General features: G+C 43.0%; 1 protein-coding gene across 1 annotated transcript; it reads left to right on the top strand.

The window, feature by feature from the left end:
* The first annotated feature begins 442 nt into the window (after positions 1 to 442).
* On the top strand, positions 443 to 13175 carry ZP2 (zona pellucida glycoprotein 2). The gene is made up of 18 exons (XM_058711578.1): positions 443 to 504; positions 598 to 686; positions 1619 to 1702; positions 2341 to 2435; positions 4270 to 4422; positions 5222 to 5263; positions 5417 to 5581; positions 6334 to 6430; positions 6532 to 6713; positions 7506 to 7632; positions 8300 to 8487; positions 8571 to 8662; positions 8765 to 8889; positions 9556 to 9745; positions 11101 to 11236; positions 11311 to 11407; positions 12003 to 12086; positions 13004 to 13175. Exons 1-18 carry the CDS (start codon positions 443 to 445, stop codon positions 13147 to 13149), a joined length of 2154 nt encoding a protein of 717 aa, XP_058567561.1. The 3' UTR covers positions 13150 to 13175.
* Positions 13176 to 21362: the final 8187 nt, after the last annotated feature.

Genomic DNA, 21362 nt, shown 5'->3' on the forward strand with positions numbered 1-21362 from the left:
GGGGTTACTTAAAGGAAAGGTTTGTTACTTGAAGATGGTATGAACAAGAGATGTTCTTTCTTCAATAAAATCCACCACCCTCTTTCACTCTACACTGGAGTTGTATTTTTCCCAAAAGATACTAATTTTGCCCAGTGTTATGGAGAAAAACACCAATTCGTTCACCTGGAGCCAATTTTAGTGACCTCTGGTTTCATGGCTGGCCCACAGAGAAGCTGGTAGAATAACCCAAAGGCAAATGTCAGGAAGGGCAGAATTATGCTTCCTTCAGGCCTTCCAGAAAGTCCTTCCTGTCCCAAATCCCTCCTCTCAGGTGAGAAAGCTGGAGAAAACTCAGGTGTCTCCAATGGGGAGAGGGTGGGGTCATGTTCTATGTTCTGCTATAAAAAAAGCACAGAACAACCCATCCCTCTATCTGGTTGATTTGGTGATACATTTGGCCATGGCTTCTAGACAGAAAGGAGAGAGTGGGAGTCCTTCAAGCTGGTTTAATACAGATTGGAGGTGAGTAATTTTGGCAGCAGAGTAGGGACAGACACAATGGCCTTGTTTGCTGAAGCTCATTCCTCCTTAACTCTCTCCCCAATCTCCTTCTAGCACCTACAGGTCACTTTTTCTACTCTTTATCCTCATGACTTCAGTGAATTCCATAGGTGTTTTGCAGTTGGTGAATCCTGTCTTCCCAGGTATGTCTGTTGGGTGAGGGGAAATGCCCTTAGCATCTTTCAAACAGGTTGCAGCTAGATGGCCAGGGAACATTAACATGGGCCACAATCTCCACTCACCCCGTTTCTTAGTTTGATCAAGTCAGTAGATTTTGCTATTACTTACCCATGACTTGCTATACTAGCTAAAGAAAAGATCTTGCAAAACACCTACACTAGTTTTTATTCCCTTACTGCCTCAAGCTTTACGGTACCCCCAAAACAGCAGAACACAACACTAAATCCCCATCTTTAAGGGTAGTCCTTTTCAAACACAAGCTTATGCTTAAGGAAAGCATCAACATGACAGACAAAATTGGAGCTGCTCTGCTTAGGAGTTTTCTAAACTTTCACGTGGGCAAGAGGATGTAAAATAGCATATTATAGGTAGAATTTAGCCTTTAAAAAGTGTTCTTGGGCTTACGTAGGGTGAAGTTTTTAAGTTTAAGTAATTTCTACGCTTAACACGGGACTCAAACCGAGGACCCTAAGATCAAGAGTCTTGCATGCTCTTCTGACGGAGCCAGCCAGGTTGGGCATTTTTTAAACTTCAAGTTGAAAAGTCTTTAGATAGAACGTTCGTTCTCCAGCTTTTCACAGACCTACCATCCCCACCTCTGTCAGCATCATTGTCAAGGTTCTAGCCTGGCCCCTGTTCTGGGGCCTATTCTGGGCTTAACTGGAGAGTTCCAGAAAGCCCCAGGCATTTAATTGACAACTTCCCTACAGTTGGTAACTTGCATTTTAGTTATGTCTTTGCCACCAATCTGTGAACTCCCTGAAGGTAGGGGTCAGAGTTTGCCTCTTGCAAGTGGTATTCTTCCCTGATGCCTGTTGGAGAGGTGGCTCCACAAGTTTAGGAATCCTGCCTCCTGCAACTCAAGGAGGCCCCAAACTTTTCCTTTCCTTTTCAGGTACTGTCACTTGCTATGAAACTAGAATGGCAGTGGAATTTCCAAGTGATTTTGGCACCAAAAAATGGCATACATCTGTGGTGGGTAGGTAATGTGTATATTCTTATCTTAGTCTTAGTAGAAAACTCTTGGTTCAAGGCTAGCCCTATTTTTCAGGTGAGCAGAGTACGCAAACTTTAGAGTAACTGACACCCAATTCCCATGATGCCACAGGGGTCCCTGATTTGCATGATTCCAGTAAGAGTGAAAGACCTCCTCTTGCCTTAGAAACCTGTCTTATCTTAGAATTTCCTGAGAAATCTTTAGTAGCAAACCACAGCATCTTTTATTTTTATTTTTATTTTTTTTTATTTTTTTTTTCAACATTTTTTATTTATTTTTGGACAGAGAGAGACACAGCATGAACGGGGGAGGGGCAGAGAGAGAGGGAGACACAGAATCGGAAACAGGCTCCAGGCTCCGAGCCATCAGCCCAGAGCCTGACGCGGGGCTCGAACTCACGGACCGCAAGATCGTGACCTGGCTGAAGTCGGACGCTTAACCGACTGCGCCACCCAGGCGCCCCGCACAGCATCTTTTAAATCTTGGGTCCTATCACCCATCTGGGACAATAAAAAGTAAAATGATGGAGCTTAGAAATGGATTGATACTCTTGGCTATGTAGCTTTGGTTTACTTTGTTACTGTAATGCACTTCTTGGCAATTTGCTCTGGCTTCTATAGATCCCTTTAGTTTTGAATTGTTGAACTGCACTTACATCTTGGATCCAGAAAAGCTCACCTTAAAGGCCCCATATGAGACCTGTACCAGAAGAACGGTAAGTAATAGTTTTGAGGAGTGATGGTGGGAAATAGTAACCTAGTAGTTACTAATAGTAACCCTACTAGTTAAGGATTTGGCTTTAGAGTAGAGCAGTTACTCTCAATCAAGGGTGGGTGGTGGTGGTGGTGGTGGTGGTGGTGGTGGTGGTTGGTTGGTTGGTTTTTGTTACTGTTTTGGGGGGTTGGGGGGAGTTGTTTAGTTTTGTCTTCCAAGAGGACATTGTGGAATGTTTGGAGACCTTTTGAAGACCTTACTGGCTGTCACAACTGGTGTAGGGGGCTGTCTGCCACTGGCATCTAGCAGGTACAAGCCACAGTTGGTGCTAAAAAGTCTACATTGCACAGGGTGGCTCCCTTTAACATGGAATTACCAGTCCTGAAATGTCAATAATGCTGAAAATGAAAAACCCTGAAGTTAGGGCCTTGGTATGAGTTCTGGCTTTGCCACTCTCAAGTTGTGATCTTGAGCAAGTAAGCTAACCTTTCTAAGCCTTGGCTTGCTCATTGCAAAAGGGGGATTATGGTACCTTTTCTACAGGGCACCTAAAAATTAATAAGATACAGATGAAGAACTTGGCACAGCAGTAAGATACAACAAATGTTTAAAATGAGATATTCTGATCAGTAACCTCCATGGGCAACTGAAGGCTATTTTGGTGCTGGCAAAGAGCACTGCTATGCTATAAAAACAGGTGTTGGAAGGCAAGCAGCAGCTGAGCAATAGGGTTTTCTCTATTGCCAAGCAACAGTACTGCCCAATCAAGGTTATTGGGAGCAGTAAAGGAAACCTGTCAAGCAGCCAAGAATCACTTGGGGAACTTTGTATACACTTAGTTCATTGATCTAAGTTGATGACTTAGGTCTAAGGTACATTTTAGAAATCTGCATATTTAACTGGCTACTTGATCCAACTCTGCAGTTGAAGAGTTGCAACTGGAGAAAAACCTCCAGTAATTAATTTTTCCTTTCGGAGATGGCCTTTGCCAACTTGGAGAGAGGCTAGAGTTTGCTTTAGACCAAGGGTCTGCCAACTACAAACTGTGGATGGCCACATTGAGCCCATGATGTGCATGTATGCATGTGTGTGATAGTCCTTGAGCTAAGGATGGTTTTTAAAGACTTAAAAAGTACATGTTAGGGGCGCCTGGGTGGCTCAGTCGGTTAAGCGTCCAACTTCGGCTCAGGTCACGATATCACGGTCCGTGAGTTCGAGCCCCGCGTCGGGCTCTGGGCTGATGGCTCAGAGCCTGGAGCCTGCTTCCGATTCTGTGTCTCCCTCTCTCTCTGCTCCTCCCCTGTTCATGCTCTGTCTCTCTCTGTCTCAAAAATAAATTAAAAAAACGTTAAAAAAAAAGTACATGTTAGAAATTGTATGTGGCTTTAAAATCCTAAAATACTTATTAATAGTTAATAGAAAAAAGGTGGCTGTCCTTTGCTTGAGACTGAGTTCCCTAAAAGAGGGGAAAATACCAAAGATGGCCCTGTCTAGCACCCAAACAATGGCTGATAAATATGTGCTCAATATTTGTTTGACTTGGGCAGAGGTGCCAAATTAGCTGGAACCACGATATTCAAAGGTAAATGTCAAATCAAAACCTGAACTCTAATCCCTGAAGCTCAATAAACTATTTTCTGCCAAGACAGGAGTCTTACCTAGCCTATAGCTAGTGCTTTCAAATATCCTATCTTTGTATAGGAATGGTTACTTTCCAGAACCTGTGGTACTAGTAACCTCAAGAGTCTGGCCATTCAGCTGGATCCAATGGTCTTCTGGAATCATCTTTCCCACCAAATTACCAGCACTTACTGTTACTATGCCTTTGCACACAGCTTGGCCAGCACCGGATGATCATCCAACTCAAGGACCACAATGCTGCTTCAAAACATAACAGTTTGATGTATCAGATCAACTGTCCAGTTATGCAAGCAGAAGAAACCCATGAGCATGCAGGATCTACTATCTGCACAAAGGATTCCATGTCTGTGAGTGAAGCAGACTGATGGCTTCTCATGGTTACTGCAGGGGAAATGTGGTGGTCTACACAGAGCTGGTGTTAGGAACAGGATCAGGATTAGAATCTGGTATTCACCACTAATTGATCATGTGGCTTTGGATTCATTTCTTGACCATATTGAGCCTTAGTTTCCAAGTCTTAAGCAGGGACAATAGTACTTAACTCAAAGGATGGCCCTGAGAATTAACTGGGAGGGTATATACAGTGCTCAGCACATCATACCTGGCAATAGAAAGGATTACATTGGTAGCTGCAATCACATTAAAAAACATGTGACAAACTGAATGCCCATGATGTGCCAGGTTCTGTGCCAGATGCTGAGATACAGTAAAAAAGCAAAATAGCCCAATCTCCTACTCTGGGATTTTATAGTCTGACATAACTAATATCAACAATGGGAAAATAAATTCATCCTTGATTATAACAATGATAAAAAGGCATGACTTGACTGAATGCTTGATTTCTGTGGACAAAGGGAAAAAATGAGCATCTAAGAACTTAGTGTCCCAATTGAAAACTGGAAGAGAGTTGCGATCTTGCAATTGCTTTTTGTCATCAGAAGCCTGGAGGTGAAATGATGTCTAAGGGCACAGCTAGTTTTCATGACTGGACTTGTGCCTCTTCTTACCCCACAACCAGACCTCTTGGTAGAAGTACACAGCAGTTGCTCTGGGTGTTCTACACATATTGACAGGTGGCATGATTTCAGAAACCTTCTCTGCCAAATCAAAGCCTCACATCATGGTTTCTTTACTTTTTCTTTCCAGTTTACCTTTAATGTCATTCCTGGCCTGGCTGATGAAAATACGGTATGAAAGTCACCTGTTAAATTACAGATCTAAGTAACCTTTAGTTCTAGAGTAGAAGTGACCTAACTTCAATCTTGACTAAAATATTAAGTAGACGAATAGCCTTGGAGTTAAGGTGAGCACGAGCCCTCTAAATCAAACTTGTATCTTTAGGATACCAAGAATCTGATGGGATGGAGCATTGAGGTTGGTGATGGTACAAAAGCCAAAACTCTGACTCTTCAGGATGTCTTGAGACAAGGATACGATATCCTGTTTGATAACCACAAGATCACCTTCCAGGTGTCATTCAATGCCACTGGAGTGACTCACTACATGGTAGGTATGAATCTTCTTGTACCACCACCAAAGGACAGACCAATATTCAAAGTCTAAGCATGGTCTCAACCATGTCTTCAAAATAACTGAGAATACAATTGATAGAACAGGTATCTTAATGCCTCCCATGTGCTAGGCGCTGCACTGAGTATGAAAGATAAAAGGGTGAACAAAACAGATGTGTTCTTCCCATAGATCTATCTAGATCTACTCTATAATGTGATCTAGGGTACCATGAAGGTCTTTGAGGAATTAAGATGTTGTCGTTATACATGATAGGACAAAGATTGATTGTAGAAATTGGTGCTTTGAGGGCCAACAATGAAGACATGAAGTTAAATGAGTTAATGTGTGAAAGTACTTTAAACAGGTCCTAGCAAATAAGCGCTTAAATGTCAGCCATTTTAACAAGAACAGTCCTGTTACACAGAGAATATAAACAGATTGCTGAGTTTTACAAACATTTCCTCTGAATGCTGTTAAGATAAAACCAGCTTTTGTTCACATCTGCCTAGGAGTGACGTATAGGTCCTACCAGTAGACAATACTGACTGGCCAGAGGCTAGGAAACATAAGATTTAAAAACTAGAACATCTGATCAACAGTCACTGGACAAAATGCTTAAATTCTATTTGGGCCAAAATAGTGCCCAATACTTGAGTATATATTTGCCCTGATGACTCCTAGAGCATTTGTTAGAAATTCAAGTAAACCAATGTTGGAAAAACGTTCTCTCCCCACCCCACCCTCAGCAAGGTAACAGTCACCTCTACATGGTGCCTCTGAAGTTGATACATGAATCTCTTGGGCAGAAGATAATCTTAACAACACGAGTGCTTTGTATGTCAGGTAAGGCCATGACATACAGGAAGGGGCAACTCCAGTTGTGGGAGACACTGTTCTAGGGGCTTAAAGCTGATCATGGGCATTGTGTTGGCCATTCGTTCTAGATGCTGTGACCTGTAACGCCACACATGTAACTCTGACCATACCGGAGTTTCCTGGGAAGTTAAAATCTGTGAGCTTTGAAAATAGGAACTTTGCTGTAAGCCAGCTGCACAACAATGGGATTGATAAAGAAGAATCAAGTGGCTTGACATTGCACTTCAGCAAAACTCTTCTCAAAATGGAAGTACGTTCCTATCATGAACAGCTAGGCTTAAAGGAAGCCAGACTTGAAGCACAGTCGTTAAATAACCCTGATACAGCTCATGACTTGTCCATAAACTGTCAGTAGAATGGATGCAAACTCGAAGACCTCATTTGATCACTTGGCCTAAGCGAATTCTCCAGTAACTGAAATTTACTCTGAAACATACAGCCTCCTAAACCGCTGCAATGGAAGTATTCCTGTGTGGGGTTTTTTGTTTGTTTCAGTGTGTGTGTGTGTGTGAGTTTAACTCAGCTCATCGAACTGATTGTAAGTTGTTAATGATGACCCTCCTATGCCCTACTAAAAGCAGGACAGTTTGATCCAAACAAAAGTGTCCTGAACTGTTAACTTGGAGGCCAGTCTTGACTGATGGAATTGCCAGGGACACCAGAGAGTCATCTTAGGTTGGGGTAGTGTGTTTCGCAATAACATCTGACAACATTTGTAGAATGCTTGATTAATCAGACCTAGCTTGGCAGAGCACTCCACTCTTTGGAATTTGATCTGTAAATTCAGGCTTGAGTGAAAAGTACAAAGAGCATGCAGAGCTGGGTATTTCAGGGCATGAGTTTAAAGCAATAAATTTCCTGCCTAGGAAAGCATCCTGATCTGGAGAAGTGATAGGATCTTGCTTGTTGTGGTTTGAAGGGAATCCAGATTAATTCTAGAGTGTGACCTACAGGTATTCAGTGTACTTCCTTCCTGCTTCACTGGGACTGTTGTGGGCCCCCAAGGCTCTGGCTGCTAATTGATATTCTTCTCTCCTTGCAGTTCTCTGAAAAATGCCTACCCTATCAGTTCTACTTAGCTTCACTCAAGCTGACCTTTGCCTTTACACAAGAGACTATATCCACGGTGCTTTATCCTGAGTGTGTCTGTGAGTCACCAGTTTCTATAGGTAAAAACATTTCCAAGAAAAATGTTTTTCTACAGTATTTCTCCCTTAGCCTTTCTGTAGGTCAGAATGGGTATAGAAGTTCGGACTCTGTATTGCTTCTTACTGAGGAAACTGATCAGATCAGAAATCTCAGTATAGCTACTAAAACAGCATCCTAAGTAGATAAGCTCTCCAAAAGACAGTGATAGGTACCTGTATGTATAAGGGATCCATGTTTAAGTAGCCTGGATGTATTGTGGTCTAGGAGCCTGAGCCCACCATCTAAGTAAGATTGATTCAAACCTGTAACTATAAGGGCTACAAAAGTTGAAAAGACTTCCCCCAAATGCTGATAGGTGGCTCAAAAACAGGGAGTAAGTATTTCTTCAGTATTGCCTCTGCCCCTGTGCTACTCTTATTTACTAACCTGTATCCAGTCCAGCCAATAAGAAAACTAGCTCCTGCATCCACTACCCTCCATCCTTGCCCTCCCCAAACCACTCAGGATTTGTAAGTCTTGAAATAAGGGACATGATGATACAAGGCATTACACTTTAAGCCATAATCTGATCCATGAATAACTTCAGCCCCTCAAGGGTTTCTCCTAGATCTCCTCATCCACTCTTCAATGTTGGTAAATACCATTCACCTGGCAGACAAACTACTTTAAACTCTAACCACCATCTAGTTACAGGTGACGTGTGTACTCAGGATGGGTTTATGGACATAAAGGTCTACAGTCACCAGACAAAACCAGCTCTCAACTTAGAAACCCTAAGGGTGGGAGACTCATCCTGCCAACCTACCTTCCAGGCTGCATCTCAAGGGTTGATACTGTTTCACATACCCCTGAATGGATGCGGGACAAGACATACGGTTAGTGCTGGCAGACTATGGAATGCTAGGGCTTGACTTCAAGGTCACTTGTTAGTAGCTTCTAACCTTTATCCCACTTTAAGTTCAAGGAAGGCAAAGTCATCTATGAAAATGAAATACATGCTGTCTGGGCGGATCTTCCTCCAAGCACAATTTCTAGAGATAGTGAATTCAGGTATGATTAAATTGCTACTTGTTAAGCTCCAGATGAAATTCAAGCAGGATCCTAACCTAAAATTCTTCTGTACCACCTTGCCCCTCCCCTAATGTCTTACAGAATGACAGTGAAGTGCCATTACAGCAAAGGTGACTTGCTAATAAATACCAGAGTCCAAAGTCTTCCTCCTCCAGAGGCCTCAGTGAGGCCAGGTCCACTTGCCTTAATCCTGCAAACCTACCCAGGTGAGATGTTACAACCTAAAAAATCTGCTTGGGGCACTTAGGTGGCTCAGTTGGTTAAGTGTTCAACTTTGGCTCAGGTCATGATCTTACAGTTACTGAGTTCCAGCCCTGCTCTGCTTACAGTGCAGAACCTGCTTTGGATCCTGTCTCCCTCTATCTACTCCTCCCTTGCTCACCTCCTCTCTTTAAAAAAAAAAACAAAACAAAAAAAAAAACAAACAAACAAAAAAAAAAAAAAAAAAAAACTGAAAAAATTTTTTTAAAAAACCTGCTGAAATCCTTTGAGGTAAATCTTCCCTAACCTGAACTTTGTGATGATGCCAGACTAATGGAACATTAGTGATGCTTGCTTTAGCTCCTATTGAAACCATCAACCACTTGCGGGGCGCCTGGGTGGCGCAGTCGGTTAAGCGTCCGACTTCAGCCAGGTCACGATCTCGCGGTCCGTGAGTTCGAGCCCCGCGTCAGGCTCTGGGCTGATGGCTCGGAGCCTGGAGCCTGCTTCGGATTCTGTGTCTCCCTCTCTCTCTGCCCCTCCCCCGTTCATGCTCTGTCTCTCTCTGTCCCAAAAATAAATAAAAAACGTTGAAAAAAAACTAAAAAAAAAAAAAAAAAAAAGAAACCATCAACCACTTGAATACTGAAGAGGTCTCAATTCCATTTCAGATAAATCCTACCTCCAACCTTACGGGGAGAAGGAGTACCCTGTGGTGAGATACCTCCGCCAACCAATTTATCTGGAAGTGAGAGTCCTAAATAGGTCTGACCCCAACATCAAGCTGGTCTTAGATGACTGCTGGGCAACACCCACAGTGGACCCAGCCTCCGTCCCCCAGTGGAATATTATCATGGATGGGTAGGTATTCTCTATAGATAAGGTAGCTCAGCTAATCAAAACACCAGTGAAGAGACTCCTGGCTGGCTCAGTACAGCATGCGACTTTTGATCTCAGGATTGTGTGTGAGCCCCGTGTTGGGTGTAGAGATTACTTTTAAAAAGTTTAGAAAAAAAAGGCCAGTGAGAAAATAAAACCCTCTAGGGTTTCAGAAGAGCACTAGGTCACAAAAGTGCTGATTTTGGTACTCATTAGTAACCAGTCATTGGTCCAATAGGATGATATATTTTGCTCTTAACCTTGAATCTAAAAGAATGGGTTCCTCTTCAAGGATGCCAGGCTCTAATACTCTTGATCTAGAAAGAAGAGATTGCCAGTTCCTATTCACCCATGTTCCAAGCAAGGTGCTATGTACTCAGCATGCATTAGTTGAATCTCCTCATGCTATGAAGACACTAGCCACCCCACTTCGTGATAAATCCCAAGCTGGCTGCTTAAATGATTAGCCAAAATAAGATGTAGTAAATAGTGGGATTTAAATGCCTATCTGACTCAATCCATAATGCTCTGAAGCTGTGACTAGACACATGGGAATTGGTGGCTGTCCTCCCAGCTCTGCCCTCAAGGGTCTTCATCTGTATAGAAACCATAGATTATCTTCCTTGAAGCCCTTATAATCTGTTCCTAAGCTCTTAAACTCCAGGTACACTCTTGGTCCAGGAATACATGTAGCCCACCTAACATAAGATTTTCTCTACAGCTACCAACCTCTTGTATCATCAGAGGTAAAATAGCAGTTCTCTACTATTTTTTTAGTGTTTTATTTATTTTTGAGAGAGGAGAGAGAGAAGTGAGGGGGGATGGGCAGAGAGAGACACAAAATCCAAAGCAGGTCCCAGGCTCTGAGCTGCCCGCAGAGCCTGATGAGGGGCTCAAACTCCTGGACTATGAGATCATGACCTGAACCAAAGTTGGTTGTTCAACCAAGTGAGCCACTCCGGCACCCCAGTTCTCTACTTTCCTTGTCCCTGATCTATACTAACTGCCTGGGATAAAATAGGTACTCAGATATGTATGGAAGGATTAAGCCAATGTCCGATGAAAACACACATATAAAACTGGAGGTTCTTGATAAGTTTAGCTGGCAAACAAATAGGTACTTAAATTTTATTAATGCACGTTTGAAAAACAACTAGCATATACAACTCATGACTTAATATTGGTGGAGATGCGATGTCAGAAGTAAATAAAATGTACAGGAAGAAGATAGAACAATTCTGAAGGTGTTTGAATACACATAGCTGAATATGGGCAGATGCTGAGTTAAACTTCAGGGAAAATGAAGCTGATAATCTTTGCTGATGTGTGCCTCCTAGCTGTGAATACAACCTGGACAACCACAGAACCACCTTCCATCCAGTTGGCTCCTCTGTGACCTATCCTACTCACTATCAGAGGTTTGATGTGAAGACCTTTGCCTTTGTATCAGAGGCCCAAGTGCTTTCTAGTCTGGTAAGTGATTAAGTCACCCGGGACAGGTCAAAAGTGAGTGCATCAGTTCCACTTAACTCTTCTTCTATCCCCAGGTGTACTTCCACTGCAGTGTCTTAATCTGCAGTCGACTGTCTGCTGACTCCCCTCTGTGTTCCGTGACTTGCCCTGTGTCATTCAGACACAGGAGAGGTAATATCTTGAAGTCCTTGTTGCCATGAGTTGTCCAAGCAAGACTGGTCTTTATAGAACTAGAAACTAAGAATAAGGGCTTTGGCGTGCTTGGATGGCTCAGTTGCTAGAGCATGGAATTCTTGATCTCAGGAATGTGAGTATGAGCCCCAAGTGTGGTGAAGAGTTGACATGGAAAAAAAAAAATTTAAAAGAAAAAAAGGAGGGGCGTTGATTGAGACTCTTCATTCAGTTCCAAGAAACCTTCTTAGCCCAGTCTGCCCTACCAATAGAATAAGACTGAGATGACCAGTTCTTGATGAGACTGGGCAAATTTGGTTTTATACATGGACTGGAGCCTGATGTTTTGCAAACATGACTCCCAAAAGTTACTATGCTGGAGTCCAGGTTGACTCGGAACTTAATCTTTGAATATTCTTAGAGATTTCATCCTATTCTTACCCTAAGGTGTATGTCCTCTCCTGCAAAGGTGGGGAAAACCCACATAGAGCAGGGGACTCGATGGAGATGTGCTCAAAAAAGTCCATCAACACCCCTCTCTACTACTGGCTATTCCAGAGGTCAGACAGACACAAATTCCAATTTCTCCCTCCAGCCACAGGCACCACTGAAGAAGAGAAAATGATAGTGAGTCTTCCAGGACCCATCCTCCTGCTGTCAGATAGCTCTTCACTCAGAGGTATGGAGCTAAAGCTTAGGGTACTTCCTGAACTCAAGTTCATACCTTTTATGTTGAAATTAACCATACATGAGTAATACATGATTATAGTAATTCTAAGCAGTGAAAGCATAGGAGTATCTCTTCCTAGCTATACTTGATTAAGTCTCTTGTGTACTCTTCCAAAAATCCCCCTTAAAAAAAAATCTCTCTTTAACACAAGTGGAATCATATTTTCTACCTGCTTTCTATGATTTTACACTTACTTTAAACACTTAAATCTGTACAGAGAGCACCTCACAGCTAACAGCTACATAGTACTGCATGCATACAGCTGTAGTTTAGCCACAGTCCTCAATCAAGGACCTGTAGGTTACTTCGAGCTCTGTCAATAATGTCACAGTAGAAGACTCTTAAATCTTTGCCAATTAAACAAATTCAGGATATCTTTCTAGAAGTGAAACTATGAGATCAGAATGAATGTGCCTTACTACTGCCAAATTTGAGTCTGTACTAGACGGTGTTCCTGGTCACATCCCATATCCTCATCGCAAATGGTCTTAATTTTAGGCTTACAATTGGAAATTGCAAGTTTTGTTAGGGACTTAAGACAGTGTAAGAAAGTGTGCATCTTTCTACATCTCTATGAGAATCATCTCTATGAATGCCAGAATGTTGGTTAGACTGGAACAGTAAGATTGTTTCCAGGTGTCAGCCCACCTGATTTTAGTTTAATTAAAGTTAGTAGCAAGTAGGAGCAGCAGTGGGACCAGAGAGAGGAGGAGGTTAGCTCAAAGAGTAAAACTAAATACTCTATTGCAAGCTTCCTAAAGGAGACATTAGAGGCATAATTTAACTTCTCTGGGGAGCCTAAGGCTTGAACTTAAGCCTTTAGATTTGAAATGATCTTAAGACCTGAATGTCTGCTTTCTTCCCAGATGTGGTGGACTCAAAAGGGTATGGGGCTGCTGGATATGTTGCTTTTAAGACTGTGGTAGCTGTGGCTGCCTTAGCAGGCCTTGTGGCAACGCTAGGCTTCATCACCTACCTGCGCAAGAACAGAACCATGATGTTAAATCACTAAGGATTTTCAAATAAAATGGTTGAAGTAAGCTACTTGGTTTTTACCTCATTAACCTTACAGTCATGCTTTAATGGTAACTATAGGACCTTTCCACAATCCAAATGGGCTTTAGTCTGTGTGGATGTGAATAAGGAAATGGGTGACTTCAGTGCTTACTGTCAACGCAGCTTTGACGTCCTTAACCAAAACTGGTAGAGCCAGAGAATTAAACAGTGGCTCTTGACTACAGAGACAAGTCTTAAACCCCTCCATTCATCTATGCAAGACTAAAAGACAAGAAATCACCCCTAGTCACTGGCATGATTTTCTTTGTCTAGACGGGCAGGGAAACCAGGTGTTCCCAAGGAATTAATTGAATTTATCTAGTGTTCTGCTCCAACATTGCCTAATGGAAATTATTCCTTGAAAATTTACCTGAGAACTTGAGGTATTCAGTCACATTCTTCCCTGTACTCCTCATGCAATTCAAGACCAGCAATCTCCCTTGGAGGGATAAAATTAGAAGGTTCTAGTTTACTTAAGTGCAATTACAACATTTCTAGTCTCTTTAAGACTCCACAGCTGAACACCAGCCCTTTAGCTGAGCCGGAGAGTGGCTTTCCCCACTACCAACACATGATCATTCATTGTTCCTGAGCCTTTTTACCCTCAGCGTCCCCTAGCTTCTGCTACGCTGCAATAAAATCAGTATGACTAGTGTTTGCTTCACACTGAAGAAGCTCTAACAGACCATCTTCAAGATAACTAATGGAGAATATAAGTGAGTTCATTTCTATAACTAGAAAAAGCCTAGGTCTAAATGAGAACATGTTTTGGAAAAAAGTCATAAAGCTTTTAAATGTCTGAACAGGGGTGTGCCTGGGTGGCTCAGACAACTGGGCATCTGGCTCTTCATTTTGGCTCAAGTCATGATCCCACAGTGGTGGGATTGAGGCCTGAGTTGGGCTATGCACCGGGCATGTAGCCAGCTTAAGATTCTCTCCCTCTTCCTCTGGTCAGCCCCTACTTATATGTGTGTTCTCTCAAAAGAAAAATTAAATATCTGTACATGGCAGGGAGGTGAAAACAGTGTTTTGAGGACTTCTTCAACCCTCAATTGGGAAATGTCATAATCTGGTGTTGTTAAGTGTTGTTTCCTTAAGAAGGCTATGTATAATGTAGGTCTTATATATTGGAAGGAGGAATCCAATATTCATTTCCATTCATTAGATATATATGGTAGAACTCATCCCTGGTGTGGGGAAGGAAACCCCACACCATTATATGAAATGTCTTGTCTGTCTAGAGTAACAGGTTAAAAATTCAAGGTATCTCATCAAAGCCCTTCTTTAAATACTGCTTGATAAGAGAATATGGCCTTAACCTACCAATGACAAATGGTGTTAGAGTCCAACTTTTCTGTGACTATCCTGTAACAGTGTTACATATTAGAATCAGAAATCTTGCATATGCTGTACTTTGTAAAATGGCACTTAAGAGTTGGCCACTTAAGTGGCTTCCTGATCTCCCTGAGTCTATATGGACTGGGCAGATGCGGTAAGGGTCCTGACAAGGGGCTATTATGCAATAGGGTCCAATCACATGGGTCCCTATAAAAAGGGTAGATAGATCAGAATCACATCATGTCCCAAAGGGAGAAATCAGAATGACATGGGCTACAAGCCACGGAATGCAGGCAGCCTATATTAGGTGGGGCATGGCAAACAAATATATTCTCTCCTAGAATACAGCCCTGCTGCCCCATTTTGGACTTCTGAATTCAAGTTGCAAAATAACCTGTGTTTTAAACCACTCAGTTTGTATTTCTTAAAACAGCAATAGGAAACAAATATAACCTCTAATGCATCCCTACAGCCAACACTTTGCTAGAAATGCATACATTTTACAGAAGAGCAACTTGAACCATAGTGTAGCTTGTCCAGGATATCACTGTGTCTTGATCATGAAGCTGGAACTTCTCATCCCCGGATTGGTCTGTTTGTGTAGAGTCAGGATCAAGGTGACCTGGGCTCCAGCGTGCTGCCACAGACTTTTTTCTGATGTTTGCCACAAATGCTTGGGCAGAACTCAGAAAAGCTAACCGGCTGTGGAACAGCTGCTAGGATGAATACTTGTTGCCATGGTAACCTGGAACAAGTATAAGAGTGATTGAAGAAAGTCACGTTCTCAACTTTGGGTGGTACGCATCCTGCCATATGTGGGGGAGGCAGCCTAGCTGTGTGGGGAGTGAGCTCAAATCCCAAGAGGCTGCTCCTTCACCCAGCGTCTGCAATCTACCTTATCCAGTAAGGATAAGCTGTAATTGTGACACAGGTCTCAGGAGGTAGATGAAGGGCATGTGGGATTCTAACACTCAGCCCAACAGTTCCATGGGTGGAGGTTACAGGGGTTGGTAATGGACCTATGAGCCTTGGGAAGTCCCCTCTAACATTGAACTCTTCTTTCCTGCCATTCTGCTGACTTGGGTGGTTTTATGAAATTTGCAGGGTGCTAGAATAAGGTTTGTGTTCTAGTTCTGTCTCTCTCTTGCTGCATGACTTTGGGCAGATGGAACACAATCTCTGAGTCTACTTCCACATCTGTAAAATGGGAATAAAACTTATTTGGGGGCATCTGGTTGGCTTTGTTAGTGGAGCATGTGACTCTTGATCTTGGGGTTGTAGGTCCCAGCCCCACACTGGGCACAGAGATTACTTAAAATCTTAAAAAAAAACAAAGCCTACTTGGAAAGCACGTGAGCATTCAATAAGATGGTCAATCATCAAGTTCTTGTGTATGTGATGCCCAGTCAGCATTGGAACCATCTAAATAAAACCTCGGAGATAAAATTATAAGCAACTGAAGGTAGGATATAACTATGTACTAGGTAACAGGTACTTAATCAGGCATATATTTTGAAAAATAAACATGTCCTGACCCCACTTACTAAACTAGAATCTTTAAGGAGGGGTGTCTAAGCATGTTTAGGTTCTGTGGGAGGCCAAAGAATGGCCCTCAAATATCCATGTCCTAATTTCAGAAACATGTGAAATGTTACCTTCCATGGGAAAAGAGGAGTTTGAGTACATGATTAATTTCGGGGTCCTGGATAGGGAAATTATCTGAATTATCCCTGTGGGCCCTAACTTCAATCACAAGGATCCCTGTAAGAGAGAAACAGGGTGAGATCTGACCACAGGAGGACAAAGCAATGTGACGATGGCAGCAGAGACTGGAATGATGCATAGTGAGCACAAAGGAGGAGCTACCAGCCAAGAAAAACAAGTGGACACCAGAAGTTAAATGAGTCCAGGGAAAGGACTCTCCCCCAGAGCCTCCAGAAGGAAATAGCCTCACTGGCATGCATCTTGACTTCAGCCTAGTGAAACTGATTTGAAATTTCTGATCTCCAAAATAAATCGGTTATTTTTAAGCCCATGAGCTTGTGGTAATTTGTTACAGCAGCAAAAGGAAACTAAAGCAAAGCTGCTCCTGTGAGTCTGACATACACCCCTGGGTAAGAATCGCTGTGTTAAACAAAGCGATTGGTGGCAAACTTTGTCACAGACGTGTTACAAACACACATGGTTGCTCCAATATAGAGTCGAAGAACATGGGAACAGTTTATCATCTCAAGGACTTGGCAAATTCAAGTAGCAACCAGCCTCGTTTCTAAACCATAGTATATCCTGGTGAAATAGAAGAATTGCAGAGAACAGAAGTCCATCCTGATGTGGGAATTTAAGTTGTAACCCGTTGAGTTACCAGAATGTGAATTTCCTTTTATGGTTGTCATTACTGGGTCAATAAGCAGAAAATACATAGAGCTACATTGCTTCTGGCTTGAAGGTGGTGGTGCATGGAGAGGCAAGCCACTTCACTGTGGGCAGGAGGGCAGGACAGGGTGGTCAGCAGAAGGTAGTGTTATGTAATCAAGCTGGAACGCTGGTGGAGACACCAAGCGGCACTTGGAGATTTTGGTGGATCGGAGATTTATTTAACACCGGCGGGCGCAGAGGAGACCGTTTCTCCAAAGATCTGAGCGCTGAATGCAAGTGGGGAGGGTAATTTATAGTTGTCAGCTTCCACACCTGTGGGGGTTTTCACACGCGCAGCAAACAAAGGAAGAAGAACCTGGAGGAGGGGGTCTCTAAACTAGAGACCAGAGTTTGTTTTAGCGCCATCAGCCATTTTGGCGTACTTTATTCACTTCTCCAACAGTAGAACATGCAGTGTCCATGGTCTTGGTCATAGCAGCTTCCACCTGATGAGTCAATGGATTCCAGTGTGCATAGGGTGGGCTACTGGGTGGCAGGAGTAACGACTTCTTCTCTTGAGAGTAGATTTCCCTGCCAGAGGTTAGCATTTTGGCTAACCTTCTTGGTCCTGACCTTTGATCACAGGGCACCTGAAGAACTTTATTTTGTGAATAAACACAACTACAACAGTCATGAGTGCACTGGAACAGACAGTGTAGTGTTGGCTGCTTAATCAGAAAGGGTTTTCTTCCCCCTTTCTTTTACTGTAATACTGTGATTTATAATAAATACATATTTCGTCTTTGTCCAGGTCTAGCACAGAGCTCCTGAAACCCTGGGAATCTCCTAAGTGAAGAGGGCAATCAAGGAGTCTTTTGTAATGTTAATAGACGACTTAAGGAAAGCCCCTAGATAACCAAGGAAGGGGATTTGTTGCCAGGGACACCAACCTCAAATAGACTGTAGAGACCTTCAGTCCCACCCCCTTGATGGGGAGAGAGCACAGAGGTTGAATCAGTCACCAGTGGTCAGGCACTTAAACAATCATGACTGTAAAACCCAAACAGGTGGGGATTTGAGAAGAGTGATGCTTTCAGAGAGGATATGGAAGTTCCTTGTCCTTTCTCCATGCCTCTGCATCAATTCCATCTGGCTATTCCTGAATTACATCCTTTAATAATAAACCAGTAATCTAGTAAGTACACTGTTTCTCTGAGTTCTATGAGACACTCTGGCAAACTCATCAAACCCAAGGAGGGTCTCATCAGAACCTCCTATCTGTAGCCAGTCCATTAGGAGGAGCACAGGTGACAACCTGTACTTGTGACTGGCACCTGAAGCAGGGTGGGCTGGGGTGGAGTCAGTCTTATAAGACCTAGACCTTAACCTGTGTGTGGGATCTGATGCCACAGTGACATCAGATAGTCACAGAATTCAGTTAAATTGTAGGACACGAGATGGTGTCAGAATTGCTTGGTGGTATGGGAAACCCCCCACCCCCACCCCGCCCTGACATACACATTGGAGTTGGTCCCAGAATCCTCCTTCTTCTCTCCCCACTCCCTTCTTCCCTAATAAGAGAAATTTGACCTTGTTCTGGAATGGGGTAGTATATCCCCCAGGGGGTATACCCAGATTGGGCTAAATAATGAAGATAAAGTCTCATTCCTCTTGCAGATCAGCTACCAGCAAGCATATGATTCTGTTCAATCACATTTATTGAGGGATATTGGAAGGGGGCTTCTGTCTTTTGCTTCCTTGTTTAAAAAAAAAAAAAAGTTATGTAATTCTAGCCCCTTTTCTTCCTGCCTGTGGATGTGGTTGTGTGACATTGTGATTCCTTGAGCTGTGGCAGCCATCTTGTGACCATGAGGAAATAAACCTAATGACGCTATCTGAGAATGATGGAGTAAAAACAGAAAACCTAAATTCCTGACTACTTCATTGTGTTTCCTCAATCAACCCTGGAGTCACTTGCATCTTTTAAAAAGAAAACCACAGGCCCCAAAATGGAATAACTTATGCTAGGCCAAGTTACCAAAACAGAGCTTAATACCTAACCTAATTGCAGTTTCAACCTACCCCAGAAATGTAGTCTTAACTGGTAAATCAGGAATTTTTTAATCAGCACCAATGGGCCCTCTCCATTCCCCAAAATAAGATGAGATCATCTTTATCTGTGTAAGACCTCCTGCTCTTCCCCTAAGGGAGAGTGACCTTGCCTAAAACAATTTTTTTCTTTTGCTAATAACTTCTTTGCCCTACCCTCTTTCCTATAAAAACCTTCCACTTTGTACAGCTCCTCAGAGATCCCCTCTACTTGCTAGATGGAATCATGAATTGCTTCATAAAACCAATGTGAGAAGTGAGATGATTCATTTTCAAACATACCAAATAAAAGCTGTGCTGTCTAGTTAACCATAGGTTTACAACCTATTGGAAATATGTACAAGCTGCCCACACACACCCCTCCCCCACCCCTTGCAACAATGGAGTCCCCAACACTTGGACACTTCACTTCCTGGTTATTCCTCTCCTCTCCATTTCCCCAGGCTTATTTTTTGTGGGCTCTGCAATGAGCATGTGCCAAAGAACTGAAGTTCTCTGTGTCACCTCAAGGAGTGTACATTTGTTCCAATCAGACTACATGGCCATAGGTGACTTCCAGGTAAGGCTGTTACCTCTGTAGTACTCAGCCAATGAGGAACCAGGGGAGTAACGTGCACGCTAGAAGATAAATTGCATGCTATAACTGCCCCAAGTTGTGCCTGTCCATCAGATACCTGCTCTTGCAAGAACTTTGATTGAAGCCTTGCTTCACTGTGCTCCAAGTCTCCTAGTCCCTCCTTTGATTGGGCCAGTGGATTTATTTCTCACAACCAATTAGATCTTCAAATTTTCTCAGCTGAAATTTTAACAATCTTTGACGTTGAGTGAGATTCTAAGGATTCCTATTTTTAAAGGGAGGCAGTTTGTTTCTTGTAGGTAAAAAGCACTCAAAATGATTCAGGATTAAAGAAACTTTATTTTTAGGAGAATGACTATGGGTATAATTTGCATCTGTAAGAACACCCCAAGTTATATGTAAGCTGTCCTTTGGATTAATAGCCAAATTTGTATAAATCACAAAGAAGAACACCTTCTGTTACATTTATTTTGTTTTGGCTCCCACAAGGCCCAAGAGGACCAGAGTCTTGTTCTGTTCATCTTTGAATTCCCACTGGTACTCACGTGGGGAAGTGGTTGACCAAAAATATAGTACAAAGAAGTTTGATTCTATGAAAATTAGTAACAGGAAACAACACTAAAATGGAGTCAGGAAGTTTTGGCATGGGGAGTTCCCATGCCCTACCACTCCAAATCAATTGCAGACACAACAGAAGAGATGAATTTTACTGTGAATATGGAACCACTCTACTGTTCCAGGTGGAAGTAGAGATGTTTTCCTCATTTCCTGCCCCCCCCCCACCGCCCCCACCAGGCAAAAGTTCAACCAATGAGAAGCCACTATACTTCAAACTCCCAGTTTCCTCCAATGGACTTTTAGTTCATAACAGCTTTCCCAATTTACCTCTTCTCTCCTTAAAAAGAGCGTTCCTCAGGGCACCTGGGTGGCTCAGTCCATTGAGCTGTCCCTCTCTTGATTTTGACACAGGTCATGATCTCATGGTTGTGGGATGGACTCTGCTCTGCACTGGGCATGCAGCCCGATTGGGATTCTCTCTCCCTCTGCCCCCTCTTGCATGCTCACGCATACATGCTCTCTCTCTCTCAGAAAAAAGGGGGGGGGGGGCACCTGGGTGGCTCAGTCAGTTAAGTATCCAACTTCAGCTCAGGTCATGATCTCATAGCTGGTGGGTTCAAGCCCCACACTGGGCTCTGTGCTGACAGCTCAGAACCTGGAGCCTGCTTCAGATTCTGTGTTTCCCTCTCTCTCTGCCCCTCCCCACCTTGCACTCTGTCTCTCTCTCTCTCTCGAAAACAAACATTAAAAAAAAAAAAAAAAAAAAAAAAGCATACCTCTCCCTTGTAACCTGGACTTGCCTACAGTTTTGCTGCTGTTTGTCCCCAATTGCAATTCTCTTTTATTCACAAATAAACCCATCTTTTTCTGGTAAAATAACTGGCAGTATCTATGAGGTTACCAATTCAAAGCAGACAGTATGGTCTCTTCTCTTCCATACTTAGGAATGGATCCTCCTCCCTTAATTCTGTTAGGGTCACAGGGGCAGGGAAGATGCCAGGAAGCAAGCATGGATGCAGGAAACATGGGTTCTAGCCCTGGTACTGCAGACTTACAGTGTCTGGCCTCAGGTGTGCATCTTCAGGAGAGGACTGAAGAGGCAATCCATTTATTACCTTGTTACCCAAGCTGTGTGGTCTGTGCAAGGCTTCCCCTGGGAGCTGGTAAGCAACGCATAAACTCAGGTCCTGCTCCAGACCTAAGGATTCAGAATCTGCCCTGTAGCAGGACTC

This window comes from Neofelis nebulosa, chromosome 18 (assembly GCF_028018385.1).
Source record: "Neofelis nebulosa isolate mNeoNeb1 chromosome 18, mNeoNeb1.pri, whole genome shotgun sequence".
NCBI lineage: Eukaryota > Metazoa > Chordata > Mammalia > Carnivora > Felidae > Neofelis > Neofelis nebulosa.

Excerpts from the sequence above, each read along its gene's own strand:
- ZP2 (XM_058711578.1), top strand. The coding sequence starts at position 443 with ATGGCTTCTAGACAGAAAGGAGAGAGTGGGAGTCCTTCAAGCTGGTTT. Across the intron at positions 7,633-8,299 it reads TGAGTCACCAGTTTCTATAG|TTACAGGTGACGTGTGTACT; the intron begins GTAAAAACATTT and ends ACCACCATCTAG. Across the intron at positions 9,746-11,100 it reads TGGAATATTATCATGGATGG|CTGTGAATACAACCTGGACA; the intron begins GTAGGTATTCTC and ends TGTGCCTCCTAG.